General features: G+C 47.1%; 1 protein-coding gene across 1 annotated transcript; it reads left to right on the forward strand.

Annotated features, from left to right (window-relative positions):
- Positions 1-9,197: 9,197 nt before the first annotated feature.
- LOC146059176 (protein Hook homolog 2-like) lies at positions 9,198-10,151 on the forward strand. Its single transcript, XM_083171298.1, has 2 exons — positions 9,198-9,334; positions 9,967-10,151. The coding sequence occupies exons 1-2, from the start codon at positions 9,207-9,209 to the stop codon at positions 10,109-10,111; spliced, it is 273 nt and encodes a 90-aa protein (XP_083027424.1). The 5' UTR covers positions 9,198-9,206; the 3' UTR covers positions 10,112-10,151.
- The last annotated feature ends 7,286 nt before the right edge of the window (positions 10,152-17,437 follow it).

Below are 17,437 nucleotides of genomic sequence, written 5' to 3' on the forward strand. Positions count from 1 at the left end.
TCCTGGGCCAGGCCTGCCTCCGCCTGTTCACGGGCCTGTCGGGCTCGGGCTCGTGCTGTGTGGTAGAAAAAAACATCATGGTCAATGTTGGCTCATTGGGGCACATTTATTAATCCAAAACAAGACATACATGGAAGGGTGATAATGATGGCAAACGATGCAGGAAAGTAGCTCCTTACTGTTAATGGACTCCAAAGTGTGTCATTCAAATTATTATGTGATGGTTAGTAATTTGTTCCCACATTACAACCCAGGCATTTATCAATGTGTAACACATATTAGATCGGGCACATTGTATGCATCAGAATCCTCAATGCTATGGCATTACATATAAAAGCCTCATGACTGCATGTTAACCAGGAAGAAGCACACATAACAGTCTATGGACTTTTAAACCCATGGACACCCACTTATCATGAGACACATTTTATTGCTTATATATGCTATGTTGTAAGTGCGAAATTTCATAGCTAAAATACTCACATTCCGCAATTTCGCCCCTTAGTTGTGTGAGCAGCTGGGGCTGGCGCCTGCGGAGGTCGGACCACCGCCTCTCCAGCTGCCCGAGGGACCTACGCACCCGAGTGCGGGCGTAAATCCGGCGCCCTGCCGCAGCGTAGGCCCTCCGCTTATGGCGGTTGGTTATGAAGGGCCCCGCACGGCCCAGCCTTGTCTCCATGACGGAGACAAGAACTCGCAGCTCCTCATGCGTGAAGGGTTCTGCCCTCCGTGTCTCCGCCATGTTGACAATGGCATCTATCAACCAATCAGGTGGTGGCATTGGTTGATCACAGTTATTTGTGTTAATAACTTTATTGTTCATTTTTACATTAACAGCGTCTCTGCGCCAACACAAATGGTGACAAATTCGCATGCCTTCAAAACCGTAGTGTTGATGTATGGCAATGAACAAATCTGATATATATAAAACACAGTGTGTATGCACTTAGCAAATCCAATGAGCCCGCGCTCCGCCAAGCAACGCGTGCTATAGCTTAGCAACGCATAGCTGTAGTTAGCATTACTTACTCTATGCATATATGTGTATGCGTACATTTATGTGTAAAAGACACATACACACACTTGCAGGTATCCGGAAACCAGCATTATACAGCAGCCCTGCCTGCCTGCCTGCCTGCCTGCCTGCCTGGCTGCCTGGCTGCATGCTCCTTGAAATGTTGAAACATGTGCATAAATTCCAACATCATATATATATATATATATATATATGCAAACAAATCATACATCAACACAGGAAATAATCCCCTACACATTATAGAATAAATCAATGTACTCACCAGTCATCAGGGATAGTATCAACTACAATAATGAAGATATAACAAACACATTAGATGCCTTGTCCAAGGTATAATAATTCCCACCTATATTGAACTTCCCACAAAACCAAACACATATGCTAAATATCTCCTATTTCTTTGGCATTAGGAGGGCAGGCTGGCTAATGGTCGGTTTGTAACACTGACAACTAACACACTGGACTTATTTGAAGGGGTGATTGTGACTAAAATGGGTGTGTTATGTCAACTCAATAACATGTACCTGAAATATCTTTGCGCCACAGAGTCCCGCAGCTGGTATCCCCTCCGGCATTCAGGGGCGCGGGATGGGCGCATGGGCGGATCTTGCGGCTCAGATGGTACCTCCCACTCCTCAAAGGGTATCTCACGCCGCACAGCAATGTTATGCAAAAATACACACAGGCCCACGATCCTCGACACCATTTCAGGCGCATATTGCAAGTCACCACCAGTGCGGTGGAGCACTCTAAATCGACCTTTTAAAAGGCCAATTGAGCGCTCCACCACTTGCCTGGTGGCAACATGCGCCACATTGAATGCCTCCTGTGGGCCCGGTGCTGGGTAGCTGTACGGCGTAAGTAGCCAGGGCGTACATGGGTAACCGGAGTCACCCAGAACCCACGCATCACGGCCTTCCAGCTCTTGTAGTCTTTGCCATATCCCGGTTTGTCGGATGACATGCGAGTCATGGGCACTTCCGGGAAACTTCGAGTTGAAGGCGAGAATTTCCATGGATGGGCCACATACCACCATCACGTTCAGTGAGTGGAACAATTTGCGGTTCCTATATATCTTCTCACTTCGAGATGGAGGCACAAATGGTACATGGGTGCCATCCACAGCCCCTATCACATTAGGGAAGCCAGCAATTTGTTGGAAGGCGTGCTGGCTTCTGCGCAGGGTCTCGGGGGAAAATGTCATGGCCATGAAGTGCCCCTTGCGCCTGAACATGGCCGACGTCACACGCCTCAGGATTCGGCAGAAGGCCGGCTGAGATATTCCAGCAAGTACTGCCACTACTTGTTGGAACGATCCTGAGGCGCAGAAATGCAACACCGCCAGCAGCTGTGTGTGAGGCGGAATTGCTGTCGTGATCCCGTGTAGAGGTTCCAAATCGCTCTGAATTAGGTTGAGCAGATCCAGAATTACATTTGGGGGTAACCGGTACCTAGTAAGTACCTCATCATCGGGCATAGCAAACAGAGTCACCCGTGTGCGATAGATTCTAGCACGTCCTGGCCTCCTTGGGCGACGAGTGGGGAGAGCCGCAAGTGCCCTTAGCCTCCTCTCCATGTAGCGCAGAATAGCTTCTGCAACCTATAAAGAAATGAACATAAATACTGATGCACCTATGCACATAATGGCCATATCCCACTACAAACTGATTTGTAGCCTTCTATACGTACAATTGATGGCCGCCCCGTGTAATCACGCAGATCCATTTGACTCTATAATGATGACACAATAATATGAACTCAATACACACCGTCCAAAACACACAGATAAAGGTGTCAGCATTTTTTGCCAACTTCATGTACTATGAGACATTTCATCTATTGCTGGGACATGTTGTCCTGCAATAGATGAACCCACACAGGTTTAAGACCTGTGAGTGAAATAGTGAACATGTGACATGTTGCAATAATGATACACACACTTTGCTGGCCCAACAATCTGTAGGCAGTGAGGCAATGGTGCATACCTTCATACACTTACATAGTGAATGGATATCATATCTACAAGGAGCATGGAAGAGCTTACCTTAGACCCTGACAAGTCGTGATCTGGAGACAACTGATTCTACCAGCAACTCACTATTTATAGGGCTCTCACATGTGTTGTCTATAACAGTAGAGATGAGTATTGCCTGACTTGTGGCGTGGATTCTCTAAGGGAATGGGCTACTTTTAGCTTGCAATCAAACGCCATCATACGCCAGTAGTCATGAATCAAATGTCATGTAATGCTAGCAAATAGCATGTGTATTGTGCAATAGTCCCAGGTGTATCCGAAGATTCTATGCAATGTTATAATTGGTGACCAGTATTTCATTTAGAACTTTCGCCAGGTTTTCCACAATGGAATTTCCGCCACCGTATGCGGCGCGAAAGAACAGCGACGTACGCTCACGCACGGAACGCAGCTGCCGCTGATGTCCGCCAAACAGGATACTCAAACAGTATAAAAAGGTGTATTACAGGGTGACAATGTTGTTGCTAACATGTCTGGCTCCCAACCAGAGTTAGACCCAGAGCTCCAGCAACTTTTTGCCCAGCTGGACTCCAGCACCACCTATGTGCCACTGCACATGCAGGCAGTGGGTAATGAGGAGGCTGCTGGCCCTTCTACAGCAGGCCAAGCTGCACATGACCATTCGACAGCAGAGCAACCAACACCTGGCCCTTCTGCAGCAGCCCAACCTGCAGCTGGCTCATCTGCACCATCAGCAGATTTGTTTGGAACACAACAGGGGACTTCACAAGGTAGTACCATGGCCAGCACTTCAAGTGCAGCGACTGGTGCCAGGGGGCGTGGCCAGGGACGTAGCAAGGGGCGAGCCAGTGCAACAGCCGAACCACCAAAAAAAAACAAGGCATATGAAGCACAGGAGCTGGCCATCCTGGTTCCCCGAGCACGTGATTGGATAGAGTGCCCATCCGAGAAGCTGACACACACACGCCGATGGAAGATTTGGGAACAGATAACGGCAGAGATTAATGCAGTTGCGCCACAAGTTCGTGAGACGGACCATGTGAAGAAGAGGCAAGTTGTTTTGTCATACATGTGCCCAGTAATAGCCAAGTAATGATTTAATTGATGCTTATATGCATTTTGCAAATGGCACATGAGGTTGTTACGATACACATACATTATTGCCATGTTATTTCCTTGAGAGTCAGAGTAGGGTGATTGTGAATGTGTATTGTAACGGTTGATATCATAGTTGCATGTAATATTATATATGGGACATTAATCACATGTTGTAAGATGTAGCACATAGCAATGGCTGCAACAGCTAACATTGGGAGTGACATGTATTAATATGTCAACTTACATTGCAGGTGGCAGGACTTCAAAACCAACCTGAAGAGGAAGATGACCAAGCGGTGGGACCACAGCCAGACATCTGGGGCCGGCCCCATGCCATCAGGGCTAGAGCTCACCCCCCTGGAGGAGATGGCGGAGAGCTGTATCTCAGTTGAGGAGATCAGGGGGGTGAGCACGATGGATAGCGAGGCCCCAGCTGAAGTGTTTGCGTCTTTTCTGGAAGGTAAATATTGGTCATGCCATAAACTTGTGCAAGTAATTATCGTAGAATGTCTCCTAATTGTGTTTATCTTTTCCCACAGACACCCCACCGCTTGGTGAGGACTCTGCTCAGGAGGTGGAGGAGTCCGTGCCACCTGGCCCCAGAGGTAGGCCTGTGCAGCAGCAGGCATCGGGCCAAGCCGATTTGGCCGCCTTGGCCCAGGTGCTTGTGGACATCAACCAGCAGGGAGATTTGGCATCAGAACGGATGCGTAGGACCGAGGAGATCCTGGCGAGCTTGGTCAGCACCCAGCAGTCCATCGCTGGGAGCATGCAGGCCATGGCTGAGTCACATCAGGCCATGGCTGCAAGTGCTCAGGTGCTGGCCGAGCAAGCCACCCGCCAAAATGATCTCCTCCTCCACCATAATGAGCTTATGGTGGAGCTGGTTACCAGCAACAGGGTCCTAATGTCATCCGTTTCTGGTGCATTACCAGCGGAAACACTCCCTGCTGGCAGGAGGGGTAGACCAGCCAACCCCTCCACATCATCTGCTCCACCTGCCCCAGCATCTGGGCGTCCCCGAAGAGCTGCTGCACAGGCCAAGGAGCCTACCAAGGCCAAACGTGGTCGGAAATGAACTTGTGGCCGCATTAATCTCTACCGTTATGTGTTCCCAAATCTTCCATTGTGCTGTGTGTGTCAGCTTCTTGTGTCCAATCACGTGCTGAGGGGAACCAGATGAGCCCTTGCTTCATATGTCCTTTGTGGTTCCCCTGTTGCCCTCTTGTGCCTGGCATTACTGTCAGCTGTACTTGAAGTGATGGCCATGGTACTATCTGGTGAAGTCCCCGGTTGTGTTCCAAATGAGTCTGCTGATGGTGCATATGAGCCAGCTGCAGGTTGGCCTGCTGCAGAAGGGCCAGGTGTAGGGTGCCCTGCTGGAGAATGGTCAGGTGCAGCTTGCCCTGCTGTAGAAGGGCCAGCAGCCTCCTCATTTCCCACTGGCTACATGTGCAGTGGCACATAGGAGGTGCTGGAGTCCATCTGTGTGCTATTATATTTGTGTTTTATTATTATTTATTTTGCTGCATTCCTGGCATGTTGTTTATAGTTTTGATGTTTAATTTTATGGTCATTGCATGACAGTGGCATTGAGTGTGACATGAATATAAATAAATGTGTTTACTTTACCCAAAATGTGTGGTTTCATGAGTACATGTCGAATACACATGTGTATTGCTAGTATTAATATTCTGTCATGTCAATTGTTAGCAGTTTTTAAGTGTGGGACAAGTACAGCATATGTGGGGGATTACTAAGGTTTCCTTGAAGCAGCAATGGTTTCAATTAAAGCACTGACAAGCGTCCTATTAGTGAGTAATGAGTAAAGGAGTAGATTGTATTGGGTTCAGGTGTTAATGGTTGTAGTCATTAGGCGTACGTTCGCCTACCGCATGAACGAGTGGTGTCCGCAAAGCAATAGTACACTTGTGGACACCGCACATTTCAGCCCTTTTTGCTCGCGTGCATTCGGAGTGGTTTCCGAATGTACGCCCCCCAACATAAGTGTACTCCCCCGTGTCCGCCCATGTTTCCGCCCCGTTTTGCCCACTTTGAAACTACGCCCATGTGTCATTCCGCATGACGCCCATAATACGCCCCTATTTCCCGACTGATTGCGGTGACCAGTTTTGGACGGGCTTTGTCCGAACTGGTACCGAGTCAAGGCGTGGCACATGCGCGTAGCGTTCTCCACGCATGCGCAGACGCCGTAAAGACGCGATCCGTAAGAACGCGGTAAAGTCCGCATCAATCAGAATAAGGGCCAGAGTGCTGTGCTCTCCTCAGGCTTGTCTCCAGTCACCACCAGTCACCACCAGATGTCCCCGTCGCCCTCTACGCATTTCTCCGCCTTCTCACGTCAGCGGCTTCCTCAGGAGGTATACCGAAACCTAAACCCTCAATGAGAGTGATTTATAATCCACTAACATGTGCACATTAGTGGGGGACACTTATTTTTAGCAACTGAGAAATATTTAAAGCTATACTAACCGGTGTATACTAATATGATGGACTAACAAGATGAATATCAATTAATATCACACTAACAAAACTTTGGAATAGAGCATTGTTATATGTGTGTTTGTCTTGTTTGTCACAGTGGCCACTTAACAATAATTGTAGAAAAGTTTTTTATATACATTATATTTTATGTTTTAATAAATTGTTTACTACTTTGCAAAGCGCAGCTCCACTGTTTCTTTCTTTTTGCTCCCAAAACCACCACCAGCTCTTCGCCCTGCACGCATGTGTGGGCGCAGCGACAGGATCATGACCTCCCCTGCCCGGCTTCACAGAGGGAAGGGAATCGCAAGGTCCTTCTGGCACCGTGACCCGGAGAGAAGTCGGGCGGCATCACTCAGCAGCGTGAGACTCAGAGTTGGGCCATGGGCGGCCAAGAGTGCTCCCTACACCCAGCTGTTTGTGAAATGTTCTGAGCCGGCGACGCTGCCTGCCATATGTTTTGACAGGCGCAGGCTCCGGCAGCTACAGTGTCTCAAGAGGGGAGGAAGCGTCTCTAAGGGCCGGTGCCAACCTGCTTTGCAGGCTACTCTGAGCGGTTAGCGCCGGCCCTGCTTACCACCTCCTAGGCATGGATCGCTTCCTCTTTGTACTTGGCAAAGAACGAAAATGCCAGTACGCGATGCCCGCAGGTACTGGGAGAAGCCGCAGGTCTGTTTACTCACCTTGAGTCTGTTTACTCACCTTGAGTCTGTCAAGTCTGAAAATAGGTGAGCAGTGACTTTTTTAAAGCTGGTGTCTAATTTAAGAATCCTGAATTCATCGGCACAATGGGTACGGTATAAGGTCACTAGGTTGACACATATTAGGTTGACATTATTTTATTTACAGTTTCTTATACAGCGCAGCAGATTCCGTTGCGCTTTACAATAGTAGACAGTAATAAGACACACTGGGTAACAACAGACAGACTTGGAGGTAGGAGGGCCCTGCTGCAAGCTTACAATCTATAGGGATATAGGGGGGAAACATAAGGACAGGCACCAGTAATAGTATAGCAGTTACAAATCCAGAAGGGAAGCTATATAATACATAAGTGCCTCGGAGGGTTATGCATGTAGAACTTAAATATGATAGGCTTGCCTGAAGAGGTGAGTTTTCAGGGAACGCTTGAAAGTTTGGAGACTGGTGGAGAGTCTTAATGTGCGTGGAAGGGCATTCCATAGGATAGGAGCAGCTCGATAAAAGTCCTGTAATAGTGAATGGGAGCTAGTGATCCGTGCAGAAGAGAGACGCAGATCTTGTGTAGAGTGTAGTGGTCGAGATGGGAGATATTTTGTGATAAGTGCAGAGATATATGCTGGTGCAGTATGGTTAATAGCTTTATAAGCAAGTAGAAGTGTTTTATATTGAATACGGTAAAACACAGGTAACCAATGGAGGGACTGGCAGAGCGGATCAGCAGACGTTGAGCGTCTTGCAAGGAAGATCAGCCTAGCAGCAGCATTTAAAATTGATTGCAGTGGTGAGAGTCTGTTCTTGGGAAGACCAGTTAGGAGACTATTGCAATAATCAATGCGGGATATAATGAGTGCATGGATAAGAGATTTGGTAGTGTCTTGTGTGAGATAGGGTCGTATTATGGATATGTTTTTTAGATGCATGTAACATGATTTGGAGACAGATTGAATGTGGGGAAGAAAGGACAGTTCAGAGTCGAGGATGACCCCTAAGCAACGAGCTTGTGGGGTAGGGTAGATTATCGAGTTGTCAACAGCAATGGAGATCTCAGGATGGTAACTGTTCTTAGTTTAGATTAGTTTGCCAAGAGAGGAGGTATAGATTGAGAAAAGCAGAGGACCTAAGACTGAGCCTTGCGGAACTCCGACTGACAGAGGTAATGAAGAGGAAGTAGTGTTAGAGAAGCTATGATCTATATGGGAACATATAAATTATAGGGATAGTTAGTGTTGACATGCATTGGGTCAACCACTGAAGGTCCACATGGCTCAGCTCGACACATGAAATAGGTAGACATGGCTATGGTTGGAAGGTTGACACAAGCATTAGATCGACAAGAGTTTTCAGGGGTGTTTTGAGTCGCCAGGTGGTACTGTATTTCATGCCCTACCATCCACTAGGGCATGGAGAGAGAATAACTTAGTGTACAAGTTAGTGTAAGTTAATAACTTAGTGTACATGAGCATCAAGGCAATGCAGTACACTTTGATGGTGTCGACATCCGCATGTACGTTGCCTGTTCTACCCTTCTCTGTGCATGGACTGCCTGCAGACCCCACTGCATCTTGGATCCTTCGCCCTGTCACATGACCAGCCAGCACTGCTGAGAATTGTATCTTGCCACAATGTCCTGCAGAGATAACGGTTACTATGTTCATAGTCTTTGGGCCGATCCATTGTTTGAGGATTTGGTAGGGAACCCCATATTTGTTACTACCACTTTCCTCTTAACCCCTTATTTATGTGCTCTTTATTAACCCTTCTTACACTGTGGGCCTTGCTCCTCACCCTCCTGTGTTGCCCGATTCACCCCCCCCCCCCCCTCATTTGCTTCATCAGGTGTCGGTGCTTATGGAAGAGAAGAGGAGTCTAATGAGCGAAAACAGAAACCTGAAGGAGCAGCAGGAACAGTCGGAAGAGGGCATGGGGACACCAGTGTTTGGCAAGAAGCTGCTTCTGCTGCAGAGTCAGATCGAGCAACTGCAGGAGGAAAACTACCGGTAATGGGAGAAGGGTGGGGCCTAACGGTCAAGAGGACCAGCGCTTGCTTTACGCATGGCTGTAGGAGCTTTGCAATCCGGTACATGTGGGGCTTGCTTGATGGCGGTTTTTGCTGCCTATATGGGAACATGTAATTTATAGGGATCATAGCAGTTGCAACATATTTTTTATTAACCCCTTCAGTGGTAATCCAGGAATCTTTCCAGGCTATGCTTCAGTGCTAGCACTTCCAGGATTGCCACTGTGTTTTCCCCCTCCTTGGCTCTGGGCAGCACCGCTGAGCTGAGCGATGATCTCCGCTGCCTGGCTGTGGCTGCCCTGCCCTTCCTTCCTGGCTGTTTGCGGCTTGACCTTGCTAACATCACGCCATACACAGCCAGGTTGCTGGGGTAAGTTCCGGAAGGCGCTGCCTGGCCTCGGGACACTCATCGGTGGCTTTTTTTTTTTTCTTTTAGGGAGCCCCCTCCAAAAATCCTGCCCTGTGGGGAGCGCTCCCTAAACAAAAACAAACAATGACTGTAGGGGGTTAAATGTCCAGAATGAATGGCTGTCCATGTGCCCCCAGTGGCTTTGGATGATCTCTGTGAGAGGCCGCGTAGAAGGTAACGTGATGTTTCTGGGCTTACTTCAGGCTGGAGAGCGCGAGAGATGACTACAGACAGCGATGTCAGGAACTGGATCGGGAGGTTCAGGATCTGCACATGCGTAACCAAGATCTAACCGGGCTGGCTCATGAGGCGCAGTCCCTCAGGGATGAGATGGACGTACTCAGGTGAGCAGTGGTCCAGGGAATGGGGCTCTCGGGCCTGGAATTGCAGAGAGATCACCTGCTTTATGACATATTTATCCCTTGCCTGAGGTGTGGTCACAATTTGTAATTTAGTGAGACCAGAATGCTGGTGTTGACATTAGCCATGTCAACCTATTTCATGTGTTGACCTAATATAGGTCAACCTAATGACTCATACCCCTGGGTACTTGGATTGCCACTTTGGCAGGTCTGTTCTATGGTGGCAATGTAACCAAAAGAGTCAAAGATCAGCTTCCATGTGCCTGAAAACATCTTGCTGTTACCCATAAGTGGATTGTTCTTCAGAATTACTAGTTTGGTTCAGTCAAAATCGTAGTTGCCTCCTCTCCTGCATTCTGCAGGAGACTCCCTGAGATAGCAGCAATCTACCTCTATCCCTCATTAGTCTAGCAATATCCCTCATTTCCCCTAGCCCACCTACACTGTTACATTTTTTGGGGGAAAAGGAATGAGAGAGAGATACATTTATATTGAATCATCAGCACCATTTCCCAGCATTGGTGATACACAGGGCTATTTTTCTGCAGGCTCCAGCAGGAACTGTGGCCCTTATTCTAGTTCACTCTTTCTGACAAAATATTTCTTAGATGGACAAAACCATGTGCACTGCAGTGTACACCTGCAGTAACACCTGCCTCACCTGCAGTGCATATGGTTTTGTCCATCTAAGAAATATTTTGTCAGAAAGAGTGAACTAGAATAAGGGCCACAGTTCCTGCTGGAGCCTGCAGAAAAATAGCCCTGGTGATACAACACAATGATCTCACAATGAAGGCTACATGCATTTCTTGTGGCTTTTTATATGGAACAATACCTGACACAGTGACTTTTCTTTACCAAGTATAGTATCTCTTACTGACTGCTTTGGGGCTCATCTACATTTGGATATAAGTAATTTTAAAAGATCCCTCTCAGATGTAGCAGGACACACCCATGCTTCTAGGTGCCACGTTCACAATCTCTTTTCACAATCTCTCCATATATGGAACTAGACACACCCCTTGGGTGGAGCATGACACGCCCCCCTCAATGGGGCACTGTGCAAAATTCCACTACCAACTATAATCTCCCTGCAACTAGTTTTCAAAAGTAGGCAAATATGGTTCAAAGTAAACTCTGCTCATCTGATGCCTAGGGAAAGCAGTAACAATGTACATGCACCTTGTGTACAACAGTAGATGTGGCTTGGAAATTTTAGTGTTCAACTTTCTTTTCTCATTCCTGCACACATGTACCTCCAAAATCCGGTCTCATAACTTCCGCCTCCCTGTATTAATAACCCCATGTCCTACATCCCACTATACCTTAGGCCGGGAGTTCTTTTTACCGTACTTTTCAATCAGCTTTAAAGGTTTGCATCATATTGGCTGGTTTTTGCATGACTTTGACAAATCTGTATTGAAAAATCCCATTCTTCTTTTTATTCTGAATTCTAAAAATAGAAATATATGATCCAAACAATAATAATCAGGGCCGGCTCTACCATTAGGTCGCTGTAGGCAGCTGCCTAGGGCGCTGGGATCTGTGGGGGGGGGGGGCGCAAATTCTGCCTATCATAAAATCAAGGATGTCTATGAGGATCCTTGTTGTACTTAATTCAGGTGATGGCTGTGGAACTTCTACGGCCTAGCCTCCATACTTTCCCTTGGGGCATACTTTCCTGATTTGCTGCCCTCTCCTGGGGGCCTCCAGGGAACGTGCCCACCTTCCCAGGGGGCTGGGAGTACTACCCAATTTTTGGGAGCATCTATTCCGGATCGTTAAGCAAGTATGCCTTAAAGGGTTGAAAAGTGGGTATTGGCAGTATGGAAGGAAGGGGGGGGGGGGGGGTACAGTAGGTTGATGTTTTGCCTAGGGTGCTAAGAATCCTTACACCGGCTCTGATAATAATTTTACTTTGTATCATGTATTTTGTTGTTTTTAAACTGCTAGAAACAAAATGTAATTAGAAAACAGCAGAGCAATAAGAAGCTGATTCAGATTTGGGAGCATACTGTAGCAAAAAAGTGACTACACCTGGGCAAAACCACGCGGCTACACTACAGGCTGGGCAGATTTCAAATATGCAGATTTAAATTTGAGAAGGGCGTGTCCTGACTCATCTCTAAATGTGTATAAATAAAGCTGTCTAGTGTGGTTTTATGCAAAGGTAGCCAGTAGTTAGCTTGCATGCAAAATAAAATCAAGGTACAGTATTTGCAACACTTGCATTGCTTTGCTCCCATATACATGGGAATTCTATTGAAGATGGAATGTTGTTATGGGAAACCAATCAGAATCTACTTCTTATGTATTTAGAACCTTTTTGAAGCTAATAGATGAAATCTGATTGGTTGCCCATAGCAATATCCCATCTTCAATAGGACTCCCATCTTAGTAAATAATCCCCTCTGGCTCTACCCTTTTGTGTTGTTCAGTGAGTTGGGAAGGGGTATATGTTCTTAACCACTTGGCTGGGCTTTCCCTGACATGATCGCATCTGATGCTACCATTGCAGATTCGGCTTTCAAAAAAGTTGAATTGCATTGGCAAAAACAGATGCTAAATTGCCGAATTTGCGTCCGTTTTCACTAATATGTGGACACATTGAATAGCTGTGTGTTAAATAAAATAAAAATGAATAATCTCTTTGTTTAAGCTATTACATTTGTGTATTTATAGCATTACAATGCGATATTAGTGTAAGATTGCCTAAACATCAGTTGCATATCTGAATAACTTGACAATGTATCATTAATTAAAATGTTTACATGGGCAAATGTTATCTCTTCTTTATACTTTGTTAATCACGTGTAATTTGTATTTGCTCTGTAACATAACAGCTATTTCATATAATAATATTGTCTTGTTGCTGGTAGAATACTGTGTCACACTGAAGGAGGGAGCATTAATCAGCTGCGTTCTCAGCCACACCTCTAAAACTAGATGGAAGGTCATAATTGTACACAAAACACAGCAAAACAGGAACTACCAGTTTAGAGCTATCCATAAAATATATGGTAAAGAGAATAAGCAAAACTAAAAGTCTTTGATCAGAGGATGTAACACAAGTGTTACTAAAAATAATATAATAAGTGAACATTAAGTGCCTGGTATTAATTGAGCGTTAAAACAATCATAATATTTGGTATAACACCAATGGGTGCTTAGTGGTTTCAAACAATAGTTTATTCTAAGACATGGATACGACTGAATACCACTGGCATCGGTAGTATATTTGGTAGTCGTGTTTTTTTTCTAAAATTTCCTAACCTGTCATATTTTTACACTTCGTATTTTTCAATGGTGTATTTGGTCATATGGAGTTGTATATTTGTTTGCGTATTTGAATTCGGAGTTTGGTTTCCGTGTGTATTTTTGCTGTTTTTATGCCTTGTATGTGTGTGTTTTTTACATACGTATTTTGAAGAATATGCACATACGCACGTAAACTTTGCTTAACAGAAAGCAGGGGCTGGCTGGCAACTTTCAGCCTGGGGGGCAACACAAGCAAGTGGCCCACCACCATCACCATCTTTTCACCACCCTACCCTCTCCCCTCTATGTAGTATGCAGCAATTATTAAACAATCATTCCCCTACACATACTCAAGCCCGAAACAGGGACAGCGCGCGCCTCCGCACACCGTAATGCCAATTAAACAATGCCCATTACACATAATGCCAACACCGCAATGCCCATTACACATATTGCCACACACCGTAATGCCCATTACACACAATGCCAACAACGTAATGCCCATTACACATAATGACACACAACGTAATGCCCATTCCACATAATGACACACAACGTAATACCAATTAAGCATAATGCCAAATAATCAATGCCCATTACACATAATGCCAACACCGCAATGCCCGTTACACACATTGCCACACACCGTAATGCTCATTACACATAATGCCACACACTGTAATGCCCAATAAACATATTTGCCTGCTTTAACCAGTGGAGTAGCACGGTTTGTTCATTACCGATAGATAGATAGACAGACAGACAGACAGGCACACACACACACACACATATATACATATATACACACACACACACACATATATACACATACACACCATGTAAAAGTCTAGGCAGAACAATGTACTTACAGTACAGGCAGTTTTTCCTAGCAGGGTCAGCTTGAGCTCAGCCTCCATGAGCTCCTCCAGGGCCTTCTCACTACATGCAGCATCCATGATCCGGTCCCAGGCAGGAACAGTTCCTGGTACAATACTTCATTCAGACCTGGTGCAGGGCCACCTGTGCTCCTGCCGGCGGCCTCCGCAGGTAAACTGTACCCGCTCACCCTCTTAGCAGCCCTGGATGCTCGTCATCATGGGGTTCCTTTTAAACAGCGCGCCAGTGCTACCAGAAGCCGCACTTCCGGGTAGCACTGGCCGCGCTGTCAGACAGACACTCTCTGACGGACACTAGAGGTATAGCAGTACCTCTAGTGTCTGTCTCCTCCAAGGCGGCGGCCATTTTTGGAGGGGCCGTCGCCATACAGGGAGGACTGTGTATGGCAGCAGGACCCGGAGACGGCTGCGGCAGCAGGGCTGTGCAACTTCAAGATGCACACAGCCGGCCCAGGCCCAGCCACTACATACCGGCCCGGGGGGCATGTGGCACCCTGCCCCCCGGCCCAGCCCGCCCCTGACAGAAAGTAACTTTGTGGTTGGCTAAAAGTATAGACTTGGGAGTGTTCTCCCAGCCATATAAAACCCCCCACTCGCTCCCTAGCTCCTTGTGGGTTAGATAGACGTGGTGTGGAGAGTACAGGACAGGTTGGGGTTTGCTGAGTTATCTAGTGATTGTTGAGTGGTTTATTTGTTTGAAAGTTGTCTTATGGCTTGTGTTGTAATTTCATTTTGTATTGAGTCTTTATTTGTTAGTAAAGTTTATATGTGTGTGTGAGAGAGAGAGAGGTAAGGCGAGGAGGGTGTTCTTTGTTTGTCTTTTTATTTTTCAGTGTGTTGTTTATTCTTATGTGTGCAATGTCTGCATCCAGGGCCGGCGCCACCACTAGGCAGCCTTAGGCATTTGCCTAGGGCGCTGGCCACTGGAGGGTGGCCACTTGGAACAGTCCCCCCCCCCCCCATCAGGTGAGCGGCTCCCCCTCTCTCTCTCACCTGCCCACCCCTCATGCAGCGACACTGCGACCATCGCCGCATCTCAACACCCCTCCACCCGGAGCGAGACGCTGCTCCCTCTCTCTCTCACCAGCCCCCCGTGCATCGATGCTGCGCACGCTCGCCCATCTCTGTTTGTAACAAGAAGAGAAGTGTGTTTGTGTGCTTAATGGGCTTTTATAAGGCACTCATTTGTTCATGGGAGTAGCTGTGGGATAATATCTGGGCCTCCTCTAGCATCCTCAAAAACTGTCCTTCATAGGGGGGCAGCCATTTTCCGATTGTCACTTTTTAAATAAGTAGCAGGAGCCCGGGAGAGCCGGGACCTGCAAGACAGCCGGGATCCGCAAGTCAGGAGGTACCAGCCGCACGGGGGGTGTGTGTGTGTGTGTGTGGTGGTGGTTAACCCTATGGGGGGGGGGGTCTTAACCCCATGGGGGGGGGGGGTGTTAACCCTACTGGGGGGGGGGGGGGCACACAGACCTTTTTGTCCAGGGCCCCCACACACCTCAATTGGGCCCTGTCAGGACCAGAGGAAGCACATATCAGGACCAGAGGAAGCACATATCTCAGCACCAGAGGAAGCGCATATCTCAGGACCAGAAGAAGCGCATATCTCAGGACCAGAGGAAGCGCATGTCTCAGGACCAGAGGCAGTGCATATCTCAGGACCGGAGGAAGCGTATATCTCATGACTGGAGGAAGCGCATATCTCAGGACCGGAGGAAGCACATATTTTAGGACCGGAGGAAGCACATTTCTCAGGACCAGAGGACGCGCATATCTCAGGACCTGAGGACGTGCATATCTCAGGACCAGAGGAAGCACATATCTCAGGACCAGAGGAAGCGCATATCTCAGGACCAGAGGATGCGCATATCTCAGGACTAGAGGAAGCACATATCTCAGGACCAGAGGAAGCGCATATCTCAGGACCAGAGGACGCGCATATCTCAGGACCAGAGAAAGTGCATATCTCAGGACCGGAGGAAGTGCATATCTCAGGACCAGATGAAGCTCATATCTCAGGACCGGAGGAAGCGCATATCTCAGGACCAGAGGAAGCGCATATCTCAGGACCAGAGGAAGTGCATACCACTGGTTGCCACAACAGCCAGGTAGGTAGGTAAACAATAAGCAGAGACAGTACAGATATACATTAGAAACATAGAAACATAGAATTTGACGGCAGATAAGAACCATTTGGCCCATCTAGTCTGCCCCTTTTTTACCCTTCAGGTAAACTCAACCCTTTTTAATCCTTATTTCTTTGTAAGGATATTCATATGCCTATCCCAAGCATGTTTAAATTGTTCTACTGTCTTAGCCTCTACCACCTCTGATGGGAGGCTATTCCACTTATCCACTACCCTTTCTGTGAAGTAATTCTTTCTAACATTTCCCCTGAACCTACCTCCCTCCAGTTTCAGTGCATGTCCTCGTGTTTTATTACTTGTTTTCCTTTGAAGAAAATTTCCCACCTGTACTATGTTAAAACCCTTGATATATTTGAAGATTTCTATCATGTCCCCCCTTTCCCTTCTCTGCTCCAAACTATACATGTTAAGATCTTTTAGTCTATCCAGGTAAGTTTTGTGATGTAGGCCATGAACCATTTTAGTTGCCCTTCTTTGTACAGAAACCAGAAGAACAGTTTATTTTCCACAGCACGCACAAATAGACAATAAACAGTGGCAAAGGTAAATTGCAGAGTAGAAAGATATTCAGGTAGCAGGCCCAAACAGACAGTCCTTGTATAGTCACAGTCCCAGATCAGTTCCACAGGGCAAACTATCACTTATCCACACAGCTGTGATAGCAGAAAACTGTATAAGTCCACAAAACACTGACGCTCCACACCAGAGCTTGGTAGGATGCCCCCTTCCCGGGCAAACGATGTGTTCCACAAGATCCAGTGAAGGGTAGAACCCCTGAGACCGGATTGCGACTAACATACTGAGCTGGCAGGTGTACAAGTCATTTTAAAAACTTCCACATTGCTGTGTGGTGTACAAGTAAGGGGAGACACGGGGTTACATGGCGCAGCCATTTGCGGCTCTGTCTTGCTCATGCTGCTCACAGCAGAAGGGCTCAACAAGCCATCTTCCATGTGGGGTGGTTGTGGTGGAAGGGGGGGAGTGAGTCCATGGGGTCAGAGGAGAGTC

Source organism: Crinia signifera, chromosome 2 (assembly GCF_055691185.1).
Source record: "Crinia signifera chromosome 2, ASM5569118v1, whole genome shotgun sequence".
Taxonomy (NCBI): Eukaryota; Metazoa; Chordata; class Amphibia; order Anura; family Myobatrachidae; genus Crinia; species Crinia signifera.

Excerpts from the sequence above, each read along its gene's own strand:
- LOC146059176 (XM_083171298.1), top strand. The coding sequence starts at position 9,207 with ATGAGCGAAAACAGAAACCTGAAGGAGCAGCAGGAACAGTCGGAAGAG. Across the intron at positions 9,335-9,966 it reads CTGCAGGAGGAAAACTACCG|GCTGGAGAGCGCGAGAGATG; the intron begins GTAATGGGAGAA and ends GGCTTACTTCAG.